The sequence below is a fragment of the Oryza glaberrima genome, chromosome 3 (assembly GCF_000147395.1).
Source record: "Oryza glaberrima chromosome 3, OglaRS2, whole genome shotgun sequence".
NCBI lineage: Eukaryota > Viridiplantae > Streptophyta > Magnoliopsida > Poales > Poaceae > Oryza > Oryza glaberrima.
In genome coordinates, this window is record NC_068328.1 from 25,300,739 (window position 1) to 25,324,202 (window position 23,464).

At 40.0% G+C, this 23,464-nt stretch overlaps 1 protein-coding gene across 2 annotated transcripts; it reads right to left on the reverse strand.

Annotated features, from left to right (window-relative positions):
- Window positions 1-613: 613 nt before the first annotated feature.
- LOC127767312 (E3 ubiquitin ligase PARAQUAT TOLERANCE 3-like) lies at window positions 614-6,108 on the reverse strand. 2 transcript variants are annotated; one of them, XM_052292601.1, is made up of 7 exons: window positions 5,419-6,108; window positions 3,848-3,944; window positions 3,585-3,725; window positions 3,440-3,498; window positions 2,754-3,143; window positions 1,552-2,290; window positions 614-1,354 (listed from the first exon to the last, which is right to left on the reverse strand). In XM_052292601.1, the coding sequence occupies exons 1-7, from the start codon at window positions 5,603-5,605 to the stop codon at window positions 877-879; spliced, it is 2,091 nt and encodes a 696-aa protein (XP_052148561.1). In that variant the 5' UTR covers window positions 5,606-6,108; the 3' UTR covers window positions 614-876. The 2 variants fall into 2 exon arrangements, with proteins under 2 accessions (XP_052148561.1, XP_052148560.1); XM_052292600.1 differs by having other exon boundaries at window positions 3,585-3,731.
- Between the last annotated feature and the right edge of the window lie 17,356 nt (window positions 6,109-23,464).

Here is a 23,464-nt window from a genome sequence, read left to right on the forward strand (position 1 = left end):
GTTTACATACGGATTTTGTAATTTGTTTTGTTATTAGACTACGTTTAATACTTCAAATGTGTGCCCGTATATCCGATGTGACACGCCAAAATTTTACACCCCTAATCTAAACACAACCTCAGTTTTGTTTATCTACTTCGTGTTTGTGTTGGTGTTTATCCCTATGAACGCTTACTAGACACTTCCAAAAGATTGGATCGGCATACCTTAAGATTAATGAAGTCAGCGTTCACAATACGTGCAATCACCTATATGAACACAACCTTACCCCTACCCTATAAATAGTTTTCGAAAGAATGCATTGGTATATCTTAAAATTAACGAAGTACGAACATCCCATTGTCGATAAATACATAATTAACCATAAATACAAACACCCCTGTTAAATTAGGACTTAAACCTAAATAAGCTAATTTCACCCAAAAAAACCCTAATTAGTTGAGCCACGTCCACTTCGTTATTGATTGATGAGTTTTTAAGGTCTTGCCAAATTAATCGTGTAGAATCGTAGTTGAATATAACAAGTCGTGGAATCGTAGTTGAATCCTGGCAGAATTTGTGGAAAACAGAAGTTCTAGTCATAAAAAAGACAGTAAAATGTAGTAAACGACTATTAAAGGTCAAGGATTGTTCCACTCATCTTTGGAGGACATTGTCATTACATAGAGGGGATGAGAATTGCTCTCATTCATTTTACATTAATAGTAGCTCATAATTACAATTCCGTTAAGAGGAAAATCGCTTTCGGAGATTTCTCCTCAGCTTACAATTAACACATACATCCATCAACAAGCATGGATATGGAATGCTGCAAGATGTTCATCAGCTTCATTCATTCAGGTATCACGGCCTTGTGTTGCGTCCACGGTGACCTATCTATCTTTTGCCTCCCCATCTCCTCTTGAAGTTGCGCTCATCATCGCTTGAATCCTCGTAAGTAAGGTTCCTGGAACTGTGACTGGACCTCGCTCTGCTGTGCCTGTCACCACCGGTTGGAGATGAATCCTCGTAAGTAAGCTTCCTGGAACTGTACCTGGACCTCGCTCTGCTGTGCCTGTCACCACCGGTTGGAGATGGAGAAGACGCGCGCATTCTCTTGCTGCTGCGGTGATCCTCGGCGTAATCACTAGAGCGGTGATCCTCGACGTAATCAATGGAGCGCCTATGGTCCCTCCTGTCAGAGCTTGACCTGCTGGTCTTGTAACTGGGATCGGTGCCATGAGAAGAGCTCAGACGCTGGTTACGCTCTGATGATCGAGACTGATTGGCAGGTTCAGGTTCTTTGGGCTTCGCCGCCAGCCTTGGACGTGCAGCGTCTTCGTTTGCCCGGTGAATCATAGATTGAGTTTCCCAGCTGAAGATGACGAATAAACGAACTGTTAAGTGTTGAAATGGAAAGAGGGGTTCTACATGACTGACAGCCAAGTGTAATATAGGGAAACTAAAATGCAACCTTTCTAAGAATCTCTTGACCAAATTGTTCTATTAGTTAATTTTGTCGTCATTTTACTATTAGTACTGGTGAGATAACAAGTCTGATAACATACATACCAGTGAGTATTTGCCAAATTGCCTTGCATTGCTGATGGAAATTGCAGTGGCATGTTGCCGATGGAATTGACACCATAAGGGCCCATCGGATAGCCACCATAAGGCATGCCCGCTGGGCCGTACATGTAAGGATCGGTTAACCAAGGATACCCACTGACGTAAGGGTTGCAATACGCAGGGTCAAATGGAATGCTGTAACCATAGTTAGCATTGTTAGGATGAACAATTTTAGTTGAATCTGCCTTCTTGCGCTTCTTCAATTGATCAGTCTTGGAAGCTTTGGGTTCCATGGTTCCTGAAATAGTGGCCGGCTTTGAAGTGGAGTCAGTTACATCTTTTAATCTGGCATCAGCAGTTGGTACAATCTTCTCTACCAATATCCCTGCAGAATTGCCTTCATCTCTCACTTCGAGATCAACACCTGTTGTCAATTTATGCTCAAGACGGCTAAAATGTTCTGTAGCAACTTGGAGGCCAGCATCAGGAGCAGCTGATGATATGTGGTGATCCTTAGATTGCTTTTCCAAGGCAGCTGAAGGAGTTTGGCTTGCTGAATTAGGATCCACGTTGCTGCCTGAAGAGCTCCTGTGCTTCCCTGTACCACTAGTGATGCTGCTAGCCCTTGTTGCCAGCATATTGCTGATTGTGCTCCGAAGTGTTTGGTTGGGAATCAGGTCATCTGCAAGAACCTTGACTCCACAAATGCACTTGGATTGTGTAATGATGTAATCACGAATGCCTGAGAGAAGAACAACACAGTTATTAGCTATGCAGTTGAGGACAGGCAGGAAATGCTATCACAGAGACCGCTGTTATTAAACTATTACCGTTGAAAACATGTTTAAGCATGTATTTAGACAAAGTTTTGAGTATTGGTAAATTACTAAATGTTTATATTTGTCTTGGAAAGTACTTAACAGTGCTATAATTTTATCGAGTTTTACAAATATAGTACTCCCTCTGTTCTTTTATGTATGACGTTGTTTAGTTCAATTTTGAACTAACCAACATCATATATTGAAGGATGGAGGTCGTACAACAATAACTTTCGTAATTTTTCCTGTCAAATACCACGTCAATGTCCAAAACAACATGCTTCTGTGACTAATTTGAAGCATGACTAGCCACATTTCGAATATCAAAGTAATGACATTGTTCATATCCACAGCAAAGAGTTAAGGAGAAATACAGAATTTACTCACATTTATCACAGAAACTGTCGAAGCAGCACTTGCTTGTCAACACCGCATCTGCCATCACTTTATTACATAGCCGGCAATGGAGCTCAGCTGGCAAGTCGTCAACAACACTCACAGATGCAGCTGGGGCAAGAGCTGATGGAATGCCATCAATAGGACATGCAGATACTTCTGGCACAAGAGTATGGGGCTTCTTGTAATCGTCAAATTTGGGATCACCAATGGTCGGGCAATGGTGAATAAAATGCCCTGGAATTCGGCATCTGTAGCAGACATAGCCAGATGGAGGTGTCTTTCTCTCCTGTTGGCAATGTTGAATGAAATGGCCTAGAACTCCACAGCTGCGGCACACATAGCCTGGTGGAGGTGTCTCCCCTTCGACCGGTCCATGACCTTCAGTTATAATAGATAGATATGTCAAAACAAATGCAGCGCAATCATATAATTTACATAACAACAATACAAAGCAAATCATTAGAGTTCTGGCATCAGAAAATGGTGAGGAACTGTCTAGCTTAACCAATGATAAGTTCAAGTGAAAAATGCCATTACAATGTGCATGACCATTTGTCTCATAACAAATCAACAACCATGATTTTTTCCATTTTTTAACCAACTTAGTGTCCATATCATAATCATAACTGGGACAACAGAACATAAATCTGAACCAAAGAGGATTCCAGCATTACCATAACGTCCTGACGTAAACCTTCCACCAGTCTGTCCTCTTTTAGATGGCTTGTCTTCCCTGCATGCACCAAGATACGAGGCTGTCATTAGGAAGGTGCCAGAAAAAATTGATACCTGTGAGGAAAGAAAATAAGATGCACTAACCATTTGAGTTCAGCTGCATCAATTATAGATGCGATTGCAGCATCCTCATCCTGTACTTCTGTAGAGGAACAAGATTTTGAGGTTGATTCAGTAATCTCTGACTTGTTTGAAGCTATAGCACCATCTTCTATAACTTCCCGCCTGCAACTAAGCCCACAATGCCAAGTATTAGCATATACAAACAAACCTCTCCTCAGCTGATTCAGATTCAATCCAAGCACTTGAAGTAAAATCTCAAATAAAAGATTGTGGAGAAGACATACGAGGAGAACAAGACGATTTTCTCTGATTGTTGCCCAGAAGTTCGGCGGACCAACACAGTCGAGTTCTGCGGTATCATGGCATTTTCATCTAGAAATTCTGTTTTGAGAAACAAACACAGAAAACAGAAATGTCAAAAGCATTGCACTCAAACAATACTCCTTTTATTGGTGAAACGAAGTCTTCTCATGTACAAGATGCGCTTAAACAACAAAACTGAACTGTCCAGATGAAATTAAAGAATATTTTAGTAATAGATCACAAAACTGGGAATTTTGTGGGAACAACTGAGGTGTAATCCTTGTGAAATCTGGGTTCACGTACAGGATGGCAAAAGAAGACAGGATGGTGGAAGTACAATTTGCAAGTACAAACCTTCCACAAGGATTACTGGACAAGATGTACAAAAAAAAAAAGAAAGGAAAGTGATATGGCAAAACCTCTCATCCAGGAACAAGCTCACTGAAAAAAAAAACTTATATGGACATATCTCGTCAACTGGCGAAAAGATGAGGCCATCTTCCACTGCAATAATAATGTGCTAACACCTGTGTCCGAGTACAGTATCTTAAGCACGTAAAATGGACCTCCATTACAATCACAAAACAGGATTTCATCCTCTCTAAAATACAAATTAGGATGTCACAGGGATACAGAAACATTGACCATCAGATGGGAATCAGTGACACGCAAAACTGATAGCCAATGCCATTACTGGAACATTTCAACAACAACATAGGAAGAAACATAATAAAACCATCTAATAAGAATTCATGAAATGGGGGAAAATAATAATCAGGGTTGTAATAACATATTTAGGCATGTCGAACATGCACAGACTGAAATGAGCTTACACTTAATATCATTATATTGACAAAGCATAAAGATCATTAAAAACATCTGAATAGCATTGGTATGAGTCCCAATATTGCATTCAGATCAACCGAACAACAGAATATGATCAACACATAGGAGTGCCTAATAGAACTAACACATATCTAGATTCCTAATTCATATCTTGCAAGAACGTTCAATTCCTAATTCTGATCACCTTACAATAATTACTAGTTACTAATAATCAGATTGACACTTTGCCCAACACTTAGACCTAGTTAAACTTAGATAGTTACATTGAGTAGGATATATAAAATAAGTTTGTTTCACATCAGCAAAATATTGGGAACTTGGATGCATGCAGAATAATAGCTAATGGGCACAATTTTTATTACTTATGATGGACGAAGTGCTCCGCACACAAGAACGCAAGTTTTCCTAAAGGTTACAGCAAGAATTAATAATCGACAGAGGCGCTAATATGCCAGCATTCTTCATTGAGAAGAAATGCTGGGTACAATGCCCTGACTCAGTCCTAATTGGTAAAATCATGAACCAATATTATCCTACAGGCTAAAAAGATAATCCATATGGACAAAAGAAAAAAAATACTATTCCAAGTATTATCCAATTCCCAGCTTTGTGATCATACAATGATTTGTTTCAGTGATTCAAGCCAATTAACAGGAAACTGATGCGGTTACGGATAAACGAATGCGTTGTACAGATAGTTAACTACCTTCGCCGGTCTGGGCGTTGGAGAGGACAATATCTTCTCTGGGGCCGCGGCCACGGGTGCGGCCACGGCCATGTTTGTCGCTCGTCAAGATGAGCTGCTTGAGTTCAGAAACAAAGACAAAAGAATGGGGCACGGGCACAGAAATAGTTTCCTTTGAACTCTTATATTTGTAATACACAACACCCATGGTGTTGATATCAAGTTTTTTTTTCCCCTTCTCGCCTCTCTTCTGCACAATTATTTTTTTTTCTTTCGGCGAGAGAGGCTGAGACTTTTTCCCTCAGATATCAAAATACACAAATAATACACAGAGATAGAGAGTTACAGATCGAATCGATCTACGGGGGGAATCGCGTCGATCGGCGGCCGGCGTGTCCCTTCGCCGCCGAGGAGGAAGAAGACGAACCCCGCGCGAGTGAGTCCCGAGTCCCGACGAAGGAGGCCTGCCCGGAGTCGGAACGCGAGAGGCGGGCGGAGTAGAGGAAGGCGCCGAGTCGAGGCGATGGCGGGGAGGGGGGGGGGCGAGCGCGCGCGGGCGGGCGGTCGACTTCCGCCGGCGTCGCTGGCCCGGATGCGGATGCGGATGCGGAGGCGGAGGCGGAGTCCTCGCCGGAGGCGGCCGGAGAGCTAGGGTTTCCGTCGCGTTCGCCGAATAGAAGGGGAATTTGGGGGGGGGGTAGAATTTGGGGGAGAAATCCGCGAGCTGCGTGGAGTTGGAGTCGGTGGCGGTTTATAGGCGGCTCTGGCGCGATAACGCGTGAAGGGAAGGAATCCGACGCGGTCACGTCTCTTGGCCTCTGCTTCCGTTTCCGTGGCCACGAAGGTTCTAGCTTTCGGTGTGCTGGAAAAAGTGATCTATCGTGTGTGCGCAATACTCGCCGACGGCACCCCAGTGTTGCGGATGTTTGTGCGGTCGCGACCGGCTCGTTACTGGGCCATGGTGGGCTCGCGCGACGTGTGGACTGACGACATTTTGTTTGCGATTTGATTTTTTTTGGATATTGCTTTTTACTATAAAAAATGTATTTGCAGCGTGTGAATGATATTTTAATTTTATTATTCTTATACGGTTTAGCTAGTACAAAATTCACTGTAGAAATCTGCTTGGATATTTCTTTTTAGAAAATCATCAGCTGCAATTAGGAGTTCGACTTTTATCTCAAGTTAGTATGCAAGTTTTTTTAAAGAAATTTGAGTAAATTGCGCTCGTGATATATAAACTTGTGTGGTGGGTGCAAATAGGTACAACAACTTGCAAATTGATCGTCCTAGTACAGTAACTTGACTAATATGTGCGAATTTGGCTAAAATTGTCAATGCAAACCAAAGCGTTGTAAAACATCACAAACATATGGCATAACAGATTACATGTATGACCATGTTTTGGATATCTTATTTAGAATCCAAAGAAAAAGAGAAATTAGATGTGTAAAATTTTCATTTTTGATGCATAGAAAAGAATTTATTTCATGTCTTGGAAAAAAATTGTCCTCTATACAACTCGTATAATGTCGGGACCAGGAAAATTTGGTCCATGCCATATCCTCCTGGAAAATTCATTTTATTTTTCATTATCAGACACTCCATTTCACCGAAAACTTGTTTTAAAAGTTTATTTTCATGGTTGGACATTGATAATTGTTTCACTTTCGTCAATCTAAATATTGAAAGTATCAAGTGAATAGTAATTACATATTTTGTCAATCCAAAATTTGATGTGTAATAAAAAATTACTCATCAAAATGTACCATATTAGATTAATTTTGCTTGGAGAGATCGTTCTGGTCCAGGTTCACATGGACTTATCAAGTTGATGTATCGAAATGATCAATTTACAAGTTGTTGTACTTATTTACACCCACCACATAAGTTTATGTACCGTGAGCGCAAAAGAAGATAAATGTTTCACACGTGTATGATCGTTTTAGAATGGTCATTTCATTCATACTGCTGCATGCGAGGATAACTTGGCATGCTTACGTGGCATTTTTTGTGTGTCCAAGGACTATATTAACCTAAATAATTAATTTGGAGGATTTGTTTGGACGATTTGAAACATAGAGGACTGAAATGAGCCCGAAGCGAAACTTCAAGGACCATATTGGCTATTCACCCTTTTTATTAATAACCTAGCAAAGTATTCCTACGTTGCAATGGATGAAGTCAACAATAATTGCATACATGGATGATTATAAGAAATATATCGATACTAACTCAAAATAAAATTATATTTTACATATTACTAAGTTTATTTGTCTTGATTAGGTCACAAATATTAGTAGTTACTTTATTCCAAAACTTTAGTGATTTTATTTTGGAATCCATAGTGAAATCAAATTGCATTTTTTTAAAAAAAAATAATCAAAGCTAGCTTTGTTTGGCATTTGCGAGCTTCATGGCTGAAATTAATTTGACAATCTTTCTCTGACAAGCTGCATGAGTTCATTTTATTTGACATTGATGTCCTGAAATTGATATGAATATCAGATGGTGTTTAAGGAAAAGTACTTAACTAAACTATTTTATTTTAGTAAGTCATATTTGGATCCTTAAACTCCCATGAGATTAGTAGTTATATTGATTATTGACGTAATTTCTATGAATCTGCATGTCCAAATTGATAGCATTAGCAAAAAAGGGCTGCATGCGCAGAAAGTAAAATATGAAGCTAGTGCTAGTGCTGGCCATATTTATATGCTGAAAATCATCTAGAGTATTTAGTCACTGTTTACATCCCATCCCATAATTTTTCACACTATCATATCAAACGTTTAAACATCTATGGGAAGTATTAAATATAGGCTTAAAAATAACTAATCGCACAGATTGCGACTAATTTGCGAGACGAATCTTTTAAGCCTAATTGCTCCATGATTTGACAATGTGGTGCTACAGTAAACATTTTCTAATGACAGATTAATTAGGCTTAATAAATTAATCTCGTAGTTTACAGGCGGAATCTGTAATTTATTTTTGTTATTCGTCTATTAATACTTCAAATATGCGTCCGTATATCCGATGTGACACGCCAAAATTTTACACGAATCTAAATACCCCCTTATTAGTCAAATCTTTGAAGCTGCATGATAAATCTAGAATTCAGCCTTACAACGGAAGTCCTTCGAATCAAGCCTGTGTCTGGCATGATCATATCACGCAACTGAATAATTGTTTTTTCCATTGCCTTGCAAAGAGAAGCCAAACCCAGGCGAGCACCTGACAGAGAGACACATGCAGGTAAACCTGTTGTTGCTATGTCTCGAATTAGGGCCTTCCCAAACTTGTCACATCGAATATTTTAATATATACATGGAGTATTAAATGTAGAAAAAATTAATTATACAGTTCGCCAGGAAATTGCGAGACGAATCTTTTAAGCTTAATTGCGCCATGATTTGATAATATGGTGCTACAATAAATATTTGCTAATGATGAATTAATTAAGTTTAATAAATTCATCTCGCAGTTTCCTGGCGGAATCTATAATTTATTTTGTTATTAGACTACATTTAATATTTTAAATGTGTGTCCGTAATCCGATGTGACATAAAGGGGTAAATTTTTTTTTGCCAACTATACAGTCCCTTATTCCTGTCCTTTGGTAAGAGAGGATTTTAGCATTGCATCAAAGCGCAGAAGCAAATCTTCCTTTGCAAGGGGAAATCAAACGTGACCAACGTGTAGGATTCACGGGAACAAACGAAAACAAAACCAAAAGAACGAGATGCATCGCGCTGTGTCATGATCAAGAAAGCAAGACCCTTCACATGGCACTCTGCTCCCGTTGCATTCTGCTGATTTCATCTGTCACCGCCGCCTGCCGGTGGCCAAGTTCAGGCCACGACCAACATGTTCCAGATCACAGCAAGCGTGAGCAACGCATATGCGCGAGCTTTTGGAAAGCAAAGCGCGATAGTTTTAAGGTTACATATACCAGCGAATTAAATGTTCCGTCTCAACTATCGGAGTAGTGGGAAACGATGGGTGCGGTGACGAGGTATAGATGGCCATATCCTCCGAGGCCCATGGCCTGGCCCGAAGCACGCCATTTTGGTCCGGCCCAAACACGATACGGTCCGACTGGGGTCATGTCTATGCCGGCCCGGCCCGACCCAACAGCCGGGTCGTGCTTGGGCTGCACCCTCGGCACGGTGGGCCAGCCTGGCATGGCTCGATCAAATAAAAAATATATATGGATGCAAAATCTATAACTAATATAAATATTCGTATTTTTCCGGTCGTCACATCATAGTTTTGTCCCGCTTCGTCCACGTACGCAATCCGATTCGGTTAGCAATACCATGGAAAAAAATTGCAAAAAAGAAAAATCGCCCCCCTCCCCCCAAAATCCCAATCGAAATCCAATCAAACCCCCGAAAAAAATCCCAATCGGAGTTCAATCACACAAACAAAATCGAAGAAAGCATGATGCATGTACACATATATATCCAAATAAAAACAAAAAATTAGATCGAAGGGGGTCGCCGCCACCGCCGTCGTCGCCGAACCACCGCCGTCGGCGCCGCAGAGACGGCTGGCCGCCGGCGGCTCCCCTCCTGCTGGATCTGGTGGAGGGGAGAGTGCCGCTGCCACTGGGACGCCGACAGGCCGCCGCCGCCTCACCTCCCGCTAGATCCGCCGCCGCCGCCGCCGGCGGAGGGTGCTGGCGGAGGGGAGAGCACCGCCGCCGCCTCCCCTTCCGCTAGATCCGCCGCTGGTGGTAGGGGAGGGCTCCACCACCGCCACTCGCGGGGCGCCTCCCCTCCCGCTAGATCCATCGCCGGTGGTGGGGGCCCCTCCCGCTAGAGCCGTCGCCGCCACCGCCGTCGGTGGTGGGGGAGGGCTCCGCCGCTGCCGCCGCCGCCGCTCGCGGGAGGAGGGGCGCCGTCGCCGCCGCCACTCGGGGCGCTGAGGGGAGGGCGGTGAAGAGAGAGATGGGAGGGAAGGAAATGGACTAGGGTTTCGGCGGCTGAGGGAGGGTGTTTTGTTTCCCCGATATCGACGCTCGGCCGTCCGATCAAAACCCTAGAGATCGGACGGCCAGCGTTGGCTAGGCCGAAATCGGCCCAAGAGGGATCGAGAGTGAGGCCACTTTTCCGGCCCAAGCCCAGGATGCGGCCTGGGGAGGAGAAGTGCCCCCGCGCGTGCGCAAAAGGCTGTGGGCCGATTGGCAGGGCCGGAAATAAGTCTATATTAGGTCCCTCGGGCCGGAAAAAAGAGAGGTTCATTTTTAGTGCTTTATTTTTTTCAGAAGCATTTACAATTATACTTATTGAATGTGTTTATTTCTAAGTAAACCTAAAAGGAAGGATTTTTTTTCTTTTTCCAGTTAAATAATTATTAAATGATGTTTGCATTATTAAAATTAGTAATTAAGCTCTGAAAATTCCAATAAGATTCCAAAGAGCGTAACTAATCATGGAGAATTCAATAAAATTAAATTTAACCATGTCATTTTATTTCTCACACTTGCTTTACTTGTAAATTTATTTAATTATACACATACCTACTTAAAAATACCAAATATTTCAGCGAATTTATATTTTAATTAATTGCATATTTTTCTGATCTGTACGCTTCCCGGTGCAACGCACGGGCACTTTTGCTAAACCAAACAATACTTTTGGTCAATATACACACTCCGTAATCACCCGGTGCAACGCACGGGCACTTCTGCTAGTAGACTTAAATAACCGTACACGGCAAGGCCAAAAGAGGAGAAATACAAATTAGACTCATTTTCCACTTTGACTCCCTTAAAAGTGACCCGAATCTAATTCATGACCCTCAACCGTAAAACCGGATAGGTCGACTCCCCGAACTATTGAAACCAGTGCAATTTGACTCCCTTAGTGGTTTTGGAGGGCGGTTTTGCTGATATGGCGCTGACGTGGCGATGTTGACCTAGTCTTTGTCCCACGTGGTGCTTATGTGGCAGCAATAAGTCCACTTTGACTCCCTTAAAAGTGACCCGAATCTAATTCATGACCCTCAACCATAAAACCAGATAGGACGACTCCCGAACTATTGAAACCAGTGCAATTTGACTCCCTTAGTGGTTTTGGAGGGCGGTTTTGCTGATATGGAGCTGACGTGGCAATGTTGACCTAGTCTTCGTCCCACTTTTTTAAGGGACTCAAAGTGGACTTATTCCTTGGAACACAGCCCACAGAGTTGAGAGATGAAAAATAGACTTTCTCTGTAGAGAAGCACGATGGGCTATCGTGCCTTCGGGCCGGTCCGGCACAGCCCGAATGGTATTGGGCCATGCCTGGGCCGTGTATGCCGCCCGTAGGCTGGCACGGCATGGCCTGCGCATGTTGGTCGGGCCATGCTGGCCCGACTAGCCTCGGCCCAGGCATGGTCGGGCTTGGGCCGTGCCGTGCCAGGCGGCCCAGTTGGCCATCTATATGATCAGGTGGTGCCTCTAGCTTGGGGATATCATTCTCGAGGGCAATTGGTTGCGCTTTCGTTTGCGTTCTGGAATCGGCGAGGCCTATCTCTGAACGAGCCAAGCTCAAGTGAGCTTAAGTGCTTAGGCTCAAGCTTGATATAAACTCGAACCGAGTCTATACTAACATCGAGTTTACGGTTAGGCTTGGGCTTGGCTCGAACGAGCCTCGAGCCTAATCGAGCTTGCTCAAAAACAATAAAATACAAGCTCATTTATAAGGGAACATAGCCTATGTACATAAGCTTTCTGTACACACTAATTAACAAATGTCATAAAAAATTAAAAAAAATTGTAGTTCTTGTAGTACTATCTATGGAACACACACTGACACAAAACTAATGACAGCTGACACAGTGGCGGAACTATGTGTAAGTTGTGTGGTCGATTGACCCTGCAGTTTTTTTCACTATTACCCTTACTAGTCTTAAATTTTCCATATAAATCCATTTATATTTACATAAATAACCCCACTAAAATATCAAGTAATAATAATTGATTGTAGAGTAAATTTAAGCCAAAATATAGGGATAGGTTTTGTGGGGTTTGCTTCATTAGAGCAGGTACAATAGCAGGCTATTAGCTAGTTATAAACATATTTTAATGAGATAAACGATGAGAGAGAAAAGCAGCGGGCTATAGATCTGTAGCCAGCTGTAGCATGGTGTTAACGACCAAATTTGGTAATCTGAGTATCGGAGATGAAGAAGGAATCGAAACGGAGTTCGAGATGGAGATCGTCCCGGAAACAGAGTAAAGATCGGCTAAAGTCTGAATCGGCTGTGATCAGGATCGGCAGAGTCTAAATTGGACAGGGTTAGCTGATTGAGCTGAATCCGACAATATGACATGGCATATGTTGTCGGGTTAGGTTGATGTACTTCACAATGATTGCCACACATGGATAGAGTCCTGAGAAGGCAACTGTATCTATTAATTATGATATTTTATGTAATTTCCTTAGAGATTTGTTTCGGCAATAGTCTGCCGCAAAGACTTATGGTATCTTAGAGTTTGTTAGAGATAAGAGTCGTGTAACATATTTTATAATCTCGGGTATAAATAGACCCCGAGCCCCATGTAATCAAAACAACACACGTTCAATACAATCTCGGCGCATCGCCACCCTTTTACTTACGTTTTGTTTCGACGAGTTCTTACTTTCGGGTTGAGATGCATCGGTTTCGATCTTCAACAAGAGGTAAAACTTGTTATGGCGGCTTGCGTTCTCGGGATTAGTGCTTCCATCTTTATGATACTCTAATCTTGCTTACGTAATTCGTCGAGTTATCATATATCTTACATAATCTTTGGCAATATCACTATCTAACCTTCAATCGGCTAACGTCTGTTACTGGAAGGCATCCAATTAGGTTATATACCGACATTGATTTAGATTATATAAGATATCTACCACTCTATGACACATTGAACAGCTTGATTGTCTAGATATTGCCATTCTTTTCATACTTATAGCTGCATCAGTTGAGTTTGATCTTATGAGTCGTGATTAGAATCTCAATCTCTAGCCTGCTTTTGGCTGCTGATTAGGGTAGCATCGGGGTTTCAGCCAATCTTACCTGATTTAACTACTTTTCTCTTATATGCTTGATTGACACGTTAAATCTGCCTTTATATTAAGATCTTGTTGCATTTAAGTATATTAGGCTTTTGTTTGGTATATTCTACTTGCTTTGATATCTTAATATGGAGTACTATTGGAGTATTAATCGATACATGCTAGATCTATCTGATCGGCTATGCTATAAACATATATAGTCTCATTGTTAATATATATTTCGATCTAAGTGATTTATACTGTCTCGGCATGGTAACCGATCTATCCCAATCACTTGATTTAAGCATATATCGACATAAGGATTATATATTGTTAATATCTATAGCCGATCGAATAGATTTAGCTCTTTGTTACTTATTTATGATTGCCGATCGATCCACATATGACATCGGCTTAGAGATAAATGATATGTCATCGGCAACTAGCCGATCGGCTATCGTTTATGGATTTAACCACGGTCTCTTTGTCTTTATTTCTTGTTGATTGCAGGATCAAATCAACTGGCACGCTCATACACCTAAAGGCAAGTTTTTGGACCTGCACTGGAGTTAAGCAGATCTCCCAGGTCTCGTGTTTTTACATCAACATACGGACTCCAAGACACAATGTGTGTATGACAGGTGGGACTATATATTAATAGTATAGTAAGCAACTATTGTATGAATTGGTTATTAGATTCGCTATAGATAAATTGAAGGTAGTAGTGGGCTGTACTATTAAACTTGCTCTTAGGTAAGGGTGCATCATTCATTGTTCTTTTTAGTTTCAATTTAAACCTACGGCTTAATTTTTTGTTTCATGTCTTACGGTGCTCTTTTAGGGTGAAGCTGAATTTTTCTATGCTGGCCAAGGCCACAACCTCATACGAAGCCCTGATTGGATTCTGCTTAGGCTTCTTCGACTGCAGCTTGCAGTGATCGCATTTGCTGCCATCTTCTACAGAATCAACGAAGCAACCGTGGACAGAAGGACCGAACTGCTTCTTTTATCTTTTGTTTTGTCCTTCTCAAAAAAATGCTAGGACCTTTATGTAATTCATCCAATCACATGGAGTTGTCATGTAAAATTGGCTATGTACCCGGTCTTTGGTCTTTTTTTTTAAAAAAAAAAAAAGACTTACGGCTTAATTAGCTAGGGTTTTCATTGATAAGGGTTATGGTTTTTTCTTTACAATTTGGAGCTCAAATTAGCTCAAAATTGTGGCCAAGATTTTAATATATGAAGATTCACATTATAAAGTGTATTCATCCCTCGAGGGAATATCCCCTTATTTCATGTATACCATCTAAATAGTCATAAAAAAATTTAAAATAAATTGATAAAATAGATTAATAAGAAATATATCACTCTACAAATATGCAAGTTAAAATTCAACTTCTACAAATTATAACAAAATAAAAAATATAATTACGAATTTACAATAACTATTTTCATTTTTTTTGCTAAAAGTTGAATTTGGCATTGCAAGTCTGTGGAGTGATATATTTCATATTAATCTATCTTGTTATTTTTTTAAAAAAAAATTGGTAACTATTTACAACATAACGAGTGGACATCCTCTCGCGAGGGATAATAATCCATATCCGATTCACATGGTTATTCCATTATATGCGTGGCTTAAAAGATGGGGATTATGTGCTACTCCCTCTATTTCATATTATAATTCGTTTCGACTTTGGTCAAAAAGTCAAACTACTCCAAGTTTACTTAAGTTTGTAGAAAAAAATAGTAACATTTTTAACCCAAGATAAATATATTCAATTATAGATTTTATAAAAATAATTTGGTGCTGCAAATACAACTATATTTATCTACAAACTTATCTAACTTAGAGTAGTTTGACTTTGATTAAAGTTAAAACGAATTATAAAGTGGGACGGAGGGAATAGTTCTTAGTGTGACCCCAATCTAGTTGACTAGTTGTTCTAAAAGATTTAAGTATAACCCGACTACTGAAATGAATGCTAAGGACAAAGCCTAAACATCCAAGCCTAACCCTGGCGCTGATGGAGTGATGATGGGTGGACTGTTGCGACACCTAGGCATGGTCGCGGCAAGGCACAGAAACAAACATTGAACCAGACTAGACGCTTGCGACCAATTGTCTCAAGGTTTTCAGTGTCAAGTTTCATCAACTTGTGTTGCTAGCTAGGTTTCTATTAGGGGTTATGATTATGATGATAACAAAATGTACAACCTGTCTGTAAGGTCTGAAACATCGTTTTGGAGTAATTCACACTTGAAGTGGGCTATACTATTGTGTACTTGCTACATTCACGGTGAATTCTTGTTTATCATGCCTGAAAAAACGTCAGCCATCGATATTTCTCTGCTCGTTTCTGCTTATAACATATAAATGGGCGAACCAATGGATGTGCAAGTACCCCGATCTCCTGAAACGGTGCGAACTTTTAAAAACACTTACTATACTAAATTTCTTGGAATATTACATTAAATTTACTTTTTAAAAACTTATACTCCCTCGAAAAAAACAGCAAAAGACAAATTAACATAGACGAGAAAAAATGATATATACGCTTCTCATTAAATAACAGCTCGTTTGGTTGGAGGGAGTTTGAGAGTGGGAATGGGAGTTTAGGAGATTGAGCATTTTAATCTCTAGTTTGGTTAGAGGGCTTGGGAATTTCAGAGGGACTGGGATGGGGAATTAATCTATCCAACTCCCACTGATCCCATCCCTGGGGGACCCTGTTAATTCACGAGACTTGATGGGAATCAGCTGTAATCTCTAATATAAACCAAACAAGACATAGGGAATAAAAATCCAACTCCCATGACTAATCCCACTTTAAACTCCCTCCTCTAACTCACATTCCCCTTCCCTGCTCTTACCAAACAGGCAGTAAGGAATGATTAAATTGAGTAAATTCTATGTGTATCCCTAAAAACTCACTCAATCCCTTTCATACCTGATAAAACCTGAGTTCCACTCGACACTCAAGGTTGTTGTTGGCCCGATCTTTCGGTGAGTTGAAGATAACTACGATTTGGGAGAAATGTTGACGACCCGACTACAACTATACTAGACGTTGTTGTGTTGCGCCTTAGCGATCGATACACCTCTCCGTTGGTTCTTGATCTTGCCGGTGCAGATGAACCTTATTCCTGCAAGCAAATCGAAGAAACAAGTAAGAACAAGATAAAAGCAATCTGATATTGCAGATAGAAATTGAATACAAATGATAAGTTGGGATTCTGTAACGAGTAAACCGGCGATCTAACCGATCACGGGATTACACGGCAAAGTAGTAAAGCTAAACTTTAATCTAAACAAAACCCAAGAAACCCTGAAGGGGTACCAAGCTATTTATGGAGATGGGAGGATCCTAGGTCATCCTCCACCTGGTTTGGGGCGCACCCCACATGGGCCCCACTTGGGCTGGGGTCCCAGACGAAGTTACAAGCCCATAGGCCCATTACAGGTGACGTAGCACCTTGTTCCATCAATCGCGCATGACTGAGAAGGAATTTGGCAGTGAGGTTGGATCTGTTGGAATGACGACTCCGAAAGCTTTCCATCAAGTACTCATGGACCCAAAACGGAGCTCATATGCACATTTGGCGACCATTTGAATTCATCACAGTAGCAGGTGGCCGAATTGGATTCCAGAATTTGGACGGCCTGATCTTGAAGTGTTCTTCTTGATCCATGATGTGAGCAACTGTTGTATCCATGGTAGCCATGGTCACATCATCCTCCCATTCTTCACGGAAAACCGTCCTCGGTTTTTCCATATGGTGCTCTTCACATAGTCCATTCAAAATAACCTGTTTCATCCAATCAAAACTAGAGAAACTCGAAATAGTGTGATTAGCAACAACATGTTTCTCTAAATCCGAACAAATGAAAACTCTATGCACCAAATATATTCCTCTATCATTATATTCGCCAAAGATATGAAAAATAGCATTAGCTGGACATGGCAAATCAGATTTAGCAAATAATTTCTCCTCCAAATTATCGAGCTCACAAAAATCATCAAACTGAACATAGCCCAAAGTATTTAAAGAAGTTATCAATTTGCGTTCCTCAACATCATTAGCAATGTGAACAACATGCTTAAAATCAGCACACAATGAAACACTAGAAATAGCATTCTCCTTCACTAGTTGTGGCATGGATATAAGTGAAGTATTATTACACAACTCTTCTTTATCACAAGGAACAACAATTAAATCAACTTGTGACAAAGGCATCTCAGCAATTGGTTCCACTAATGGTTGCTCTAGTATAGCATGAAAAGTGGAAATGTGTAGCTCACCTTGAGTATACTCACCTTCATTTGTCTCAGCACCATTTAATTTACCTTGCAAACTATTTTCAGATATCGCGGGTGCTTCATGCTTCTCCCTTTTCTTCTCAATGACATCATTATACTCCGTTTGTTGAATGTTCTGAACTCCCTGCAAAACGTTAGCAACAGGAGACACAAAAGATTGCTCCTCGTTTGTTTGCGCATCATCATTGTACAAGGATATAGGAGATTCAAAAACATGAGAAAAATCACATTGTTCATGTTTTCTCGCATTTGACATGATCTTACTGTCAATGCTGCGAGCAAGCATGAATAGGTGCCCAATATAATTATATGTCACATTAGCAAGCATAACCTGAATTTTAGAATTAAGCCCATTGAAAAATCTACGCATTGTGTTTTCATTGCACTCTTTTAGACCATTGTAGATCATACAAACTTTAAATTCATGAATATACTCCCTAACAGTTCTATCATCTTATTTCAGATGTTCTAATTTCTCCCGAAGAGTACATTTGTAATAAGAACTCACAAAGCGTTTTCTCATCATGGTTTTGCATTCATCCCAAGTTTCAGGTTTGTTACTAATAAAACTCCACCAAAAGAGAGCAGAAGAGGTAAACTTATTACTAGCAGCCTTAATCATTTGAGCATCAGAAAAATCATGTATATCAAATTCATTGTCTACTGCTAGCTCCCAATCAATATAAGCAACAGAATCATACTTCCCATCATAGAATGGTAACTTAGATTCAACTTGTGCAAAATTATAGTCATGTACCTCATATGCATTGCGTGGAGAAGTTGTCATATCTTGTCGACAGTGAAGAAGCCGATGTTCTCATATTCCCATGTGCAATCCTGCATGGTTAGTAGCAAACAAGAAACATACACAAGAATATGCACGCTCCTATCAACTACTAGGTAGTGGAAGCTCCAATATCACACACACTCAAGCTTTTTACCAAGCTCTTACAAGTTCTTACCGAAGCAAGCGGAATGGTGACGTACACCGACTCAACCAAGCATCCCAATGGAGTTTGAATGTATCAATGCCTTAGCAAACACTTGTTGTACGGCTGCAATCAAATCTGTGGAGCTCTGGTAGGCTTAAATATGTAGCAAAGGAATAGCAAATGCTCAAATCAGAGATTACAAAGTTGAATGATCATTCAAAGTCAAGTACCGTGCTGGTCCTAGACTAGAACATATTAGAGACGGTGCTAATCCTAGGTTAGAACGTATTAGAGACACGAGCCTACACACAAACGATACAATAAGATAACACCAGAAACAACTCAAGCACACTCTGATATATGAAACCAAACTCAAAGATACAACTGATTTTTTCTCTCTTTGCCTTCTTTCTTTCCTTTATTTTTTCTTGGTACGGCTTTTTTCTCTCTTCTTTTTTATGCACCTTTCTGCCTTTTTTTTCTTTTCTATTTTTTTAACAAAAACCGACTCAAGGACCTCAATGTAAGATTACAGGGACTCAAATGTAAATAAAAAATTACAGGGATTGAAGTGTAAAAGTCTGAACCCAAAAATTGAAATTATACAAAAACGGAATATTGAATTTATACCGGTTCCGTTTTTCCAAACAGATCTCGAAACCGACACAAAACAAATTTTTACCAAGGTGTTACAGAAGTGGGAGCGGGACGTGACTACAAGCAGAAATCGGACTCGGCCACAAAGGGCGACAACAGGAAGGATGCGGCAGGCGTCCGGATTTGGTGAGAGAAAAAAAAAGAAACTGATTTTCAATCAATCTGATCTATTTCTTTCCAGATTAAACTCTCATACTTCTAAAAACAGATTTGGAAATTTTCTTCCTCCTCACTCGCGCACAACAGGACAACAAGAGCACGGGAACCATACAACCGAAACCCTAGATGCAACCCCACAACTCCAAAAATGACCGACCACAACTCCAAAAATGACCGACAGAAACTTCTGAAAACTAGAAAAATAGAACCGTGGCAGCGAGCCAATTCCATTTCCGTAGGTCCCAAAGACAACAAGAACACGGCGGCGGCGATAACAGTGGTACTAGACATGACAAGAACTCGAAATTCTAACCGTACTACACACTAAGACTAGCAGCATGACTCGACAATGCAACATAAAACTCAACAACGCAAAAACTGAAAAGAACAATGTAATAGCATAATATGGCTAGGCAAATGATACAATTTTTTTTTGTCTGGCTATTTTCTGGTTATGGGTAGAAAAAAAACTCACCGAGCAACGAAAGCTCTGATACCACCTGATGAACCCTGAATTCTACTCGACACTCAAGGCTGTTGTTGGCCCGATCTTTTGGTGAGTTGAAGATAACTATGATTTGGGAGAAACGTTGACGACTCGACTACAACCGTACTAGATGTTGTTGTGTTGCGGCTTAGCGATCGATACACCTCTCTGTTGGTTGTTGATCTTACCGGTGTAGATCAACCTTATTCCTGCAAGCAAATCGAAGAAACAAGCAAGAAGAAGATAAAAGCAATCTGATATTGCAGATAGGAATTGAATACAAATGATAAGTTGGGGTTCCGTAACGAGTAAACGGGTGATCTAACCGATCACGGGATTACATGGCAAAGTAGTAAAGCTAAACTTTAATCTAAACAAAACCCAAGAAACCCTGAAGGGGTACCAAGCTATTTATGGAGATGGGAGGATCCTAGGTCATCCTCCACCTGGTTTGGGGCGCACCCCACATGGGCCCCACTTGGGCCAGTGTCCCAGACGAAGTTACAAGCCCATAGGCCCATTACAGGTGATGTAGCACCTTGCTCCATCAATTGCGCATGACTGAGAAGGAATCTGGCAGTGAGGTTGGATCCGTTGGAATGACGACTTCGAGAGCTTTCCATCAAGTACTCACGGACCCAAAACGGAGCTCGTATGCACATTTGGTGGCCATTTTAATTAAGCACAGTAGCAGGTGGCCGAATTGGATTTCAGAATTTGGACGGCCTGATCTTGAAGTGTTCTTCTTGATTCATGATGTGAGCAACGGTTGTATCCATGGTAGCCATGGTCACATCAATAACCCTAAAATTTACTCGATCCTTTCTATACCCCTAAAATTTTAACTTTATCCCTTTCATGCCCCTACCGTTACATTTTCCTTCATTTCACTATTACGTTTGTTTGCAAATGTATTTTTTTACCCTTGATGCTTTAGGTTTGAATATAAGCGTGAAAAACGATTGAAAATTTTATTTGAGTGCACAGTACGTGCATTTTATGAAACTAATGAGACTAAATAATTAGTGCAGAAAATTTTGACATAAATTTTAAAAATAACACAAATGTAATAAATTAAAGTTTTTATTTGAAATTTTAATTGGACAATGGATTTTTTTTATCAGGAGCATTCATAAAAAAAATATATTGTGAGCATTGGTCGTTCTATCTTTGTAGGAATGCTCCTCTTTTTTATGACTTTTTTAAAAAATAAATACATATTTTTTATTTCATTATCTAAAAATAAATTTTGTGATAAGTAATGATAGCACAACAAACTCATAACTATAATAGTCTCAAGCGACAAACTTTTACATTTTTAATAATATAATTAATAATTTCTATGTTCATCCAAACGGTAAAATAATCATTTTTATAGAAATTAGACTGTCAACTAACGGTCAACTGACGGCAGGGGCATAGAAGGGATCAAAATCAAATTTTGGGGTATACAATGAAATAAGCAAAATTCAGGGGCCTTGATAGGATTAGCTTAAAATTCAGGGGTATACAAGAGATTTTCTCAAAGAAATTTGTATGAGAAATGATTTGAGGGGAAGTAGTACTCATATATAATTTTATTCTGATAAAACTTTAAATGCTAGAAGTGTTCTTTTTCATAACTGTTTCTTCAAAATATATATACATTTAAAGTTTAAAGTCCTTTAAATGATACGAAAACTTTAAATGAAAGGTTAGTTGGAAAGCAAGTATTATATGATGCAGGTGGTCTATCGAACTCCTAAGGTCCCACCTGCATGCACACACATCCCAAGTTCTTAATATTTTGAACTCTGTCGAATGTTTGTCTAATAACTGTTGTTTAATAGAGTACTAAATTTACGATTTCAGACCATCAACACATTTTTATAAATTGTCATTAAATTTGTATTATTTCCAAAAAAAATCCATTGTTGATGGCACTTTTTTTTTGCAGAGACCAGATAAGCAGTAATTGGGTGGTGGTCCGAGACCATACAGCGGCGGTGCTGCCTGTTTTCATGGAAGTTCGTCAGACATTTCGCAACTGCAGAGGAGGTAGAGTTACTAGCTAGAGCGCCGAGAGGGGCTGGCACTAAAGCGCGGAATGGATTCGTAAACCATGTATTCTGGAGTCGGATTGTATTTTCGCGGTGACTCAATTGCAAGATATAAAAGAGGATAATGATGGCCTTCGGGCGACCGGGCGGGAGAGAAAAAATCGGTCGCTCCCTCCGCCCCCGCCCCCACACACACGCTGGTGTTGTTGGCCCCATCACAATACCTACAATACATGCCCCCACCTGCAACAAATCAACCACATATTTTGAAAACCATCTATTAAGGGAATTTTGTTTTGTTTTTTTTTCCACCAAGAATGTTTCACCTAGTGTACTCACAATGTTTCACTATGTATGGATCTAATTAATATGTTGCACCCTTTTGTCGTAAAAAAATTGCAACTTTATCTGGCTTTGTTTATTATTTTCAGCTTGTTAATCCATATATGGACTATTATGCATGTAATTATATTTTCTTGCTCGTAAGAATTTTCAACAAAACATATTTTTTTTAGTTTTATGTTAGAACATTATTTTCTTTAAAAAAAATAGATGTGTGAATTGTTAATATTGATCTAGTGTTGAAAAAGTGATTCATAAATGTAAGAAAAAAACGCTCAACTAACCAATTAGATGGCCCCACACTATATTAAAATTCATGTGGCGTCGCATTCACAAGGTAGGAGTAACAAATATGGCGTAAACATATTAATTAGATGATAAAACATAAAATATAACTAATTTTTTTTAATTTTTTCATAAAATTTTTAAAAAAGACGGACTGTGAAACATTGGACACGATAACACCGATGTATTTATTTTGGGATGGAGATAGTGACAGAGATGTGTACACACTTCACTAGGAACCTCGTAAGTATATCTCAAATCAAACGTACCAGACACGAATATATTGGAAACATGGCCACCAGATTTAATTACTAGAGATATTGAAATATACTCCCTCCGTCCTATAATATAAAGGATTTTGAGTTTTTGCTTGCAATGTTTGACCACTCGTCTTATTCAAATTTTTTTGAAATTATTATTTATTTTATTTGTGACTTCCTTTATTACTTTAAGCACAACTTTTCGTTTTTTATATTTAAAAAAAATTGAATAAGACGAGTGGTCAAACGTTGCAATCAAAAACTCAAAATCACTTATATTGTGGAACGGAGGGAATAGTAAATTACATCAAAACCAAAGTACGATCGCGGTCGGTGGGGTCGTTTTTTTCTTTTTTTGTAAGACTATAATCAACGGGGTCAATTTGGAGTAAACCCAGCACCGCTGACAATGAGGCTTCAATACAGAATAAGCAACGAGGTGCAACTGAAACAAGAATATCTGGAACCGGATGCATACGGCGCATCTGGTGTACATCGTTCACGGGGTAAACTGGTACCGGTGTCTTGTTTATTTGATCGGTATCTTTATATTC

Coding starts and splice junctions, on each gene's coding strand:
- LOC127767312 (XM_052292600.1), bottom strand. CDS start 5,605: ATGGGTGTTGTGTATTACAAATATAAGAGTTCAAAGGAAACTATTTCT. Junction 3,144..3,439: donor GTTTACGTCAGGACGTTATG/GTAATGCTGGAA, acceptor TTATAACTGAAG/GTCATGGACCGGTCGAAGGG. Junction 2,291..2,753: donor CGACAGTTTCTGTGATAAAT/GTGAGTAAATTC, acceptor TTCTTCTCTCAG/GCATTCGTGATTACATCATT.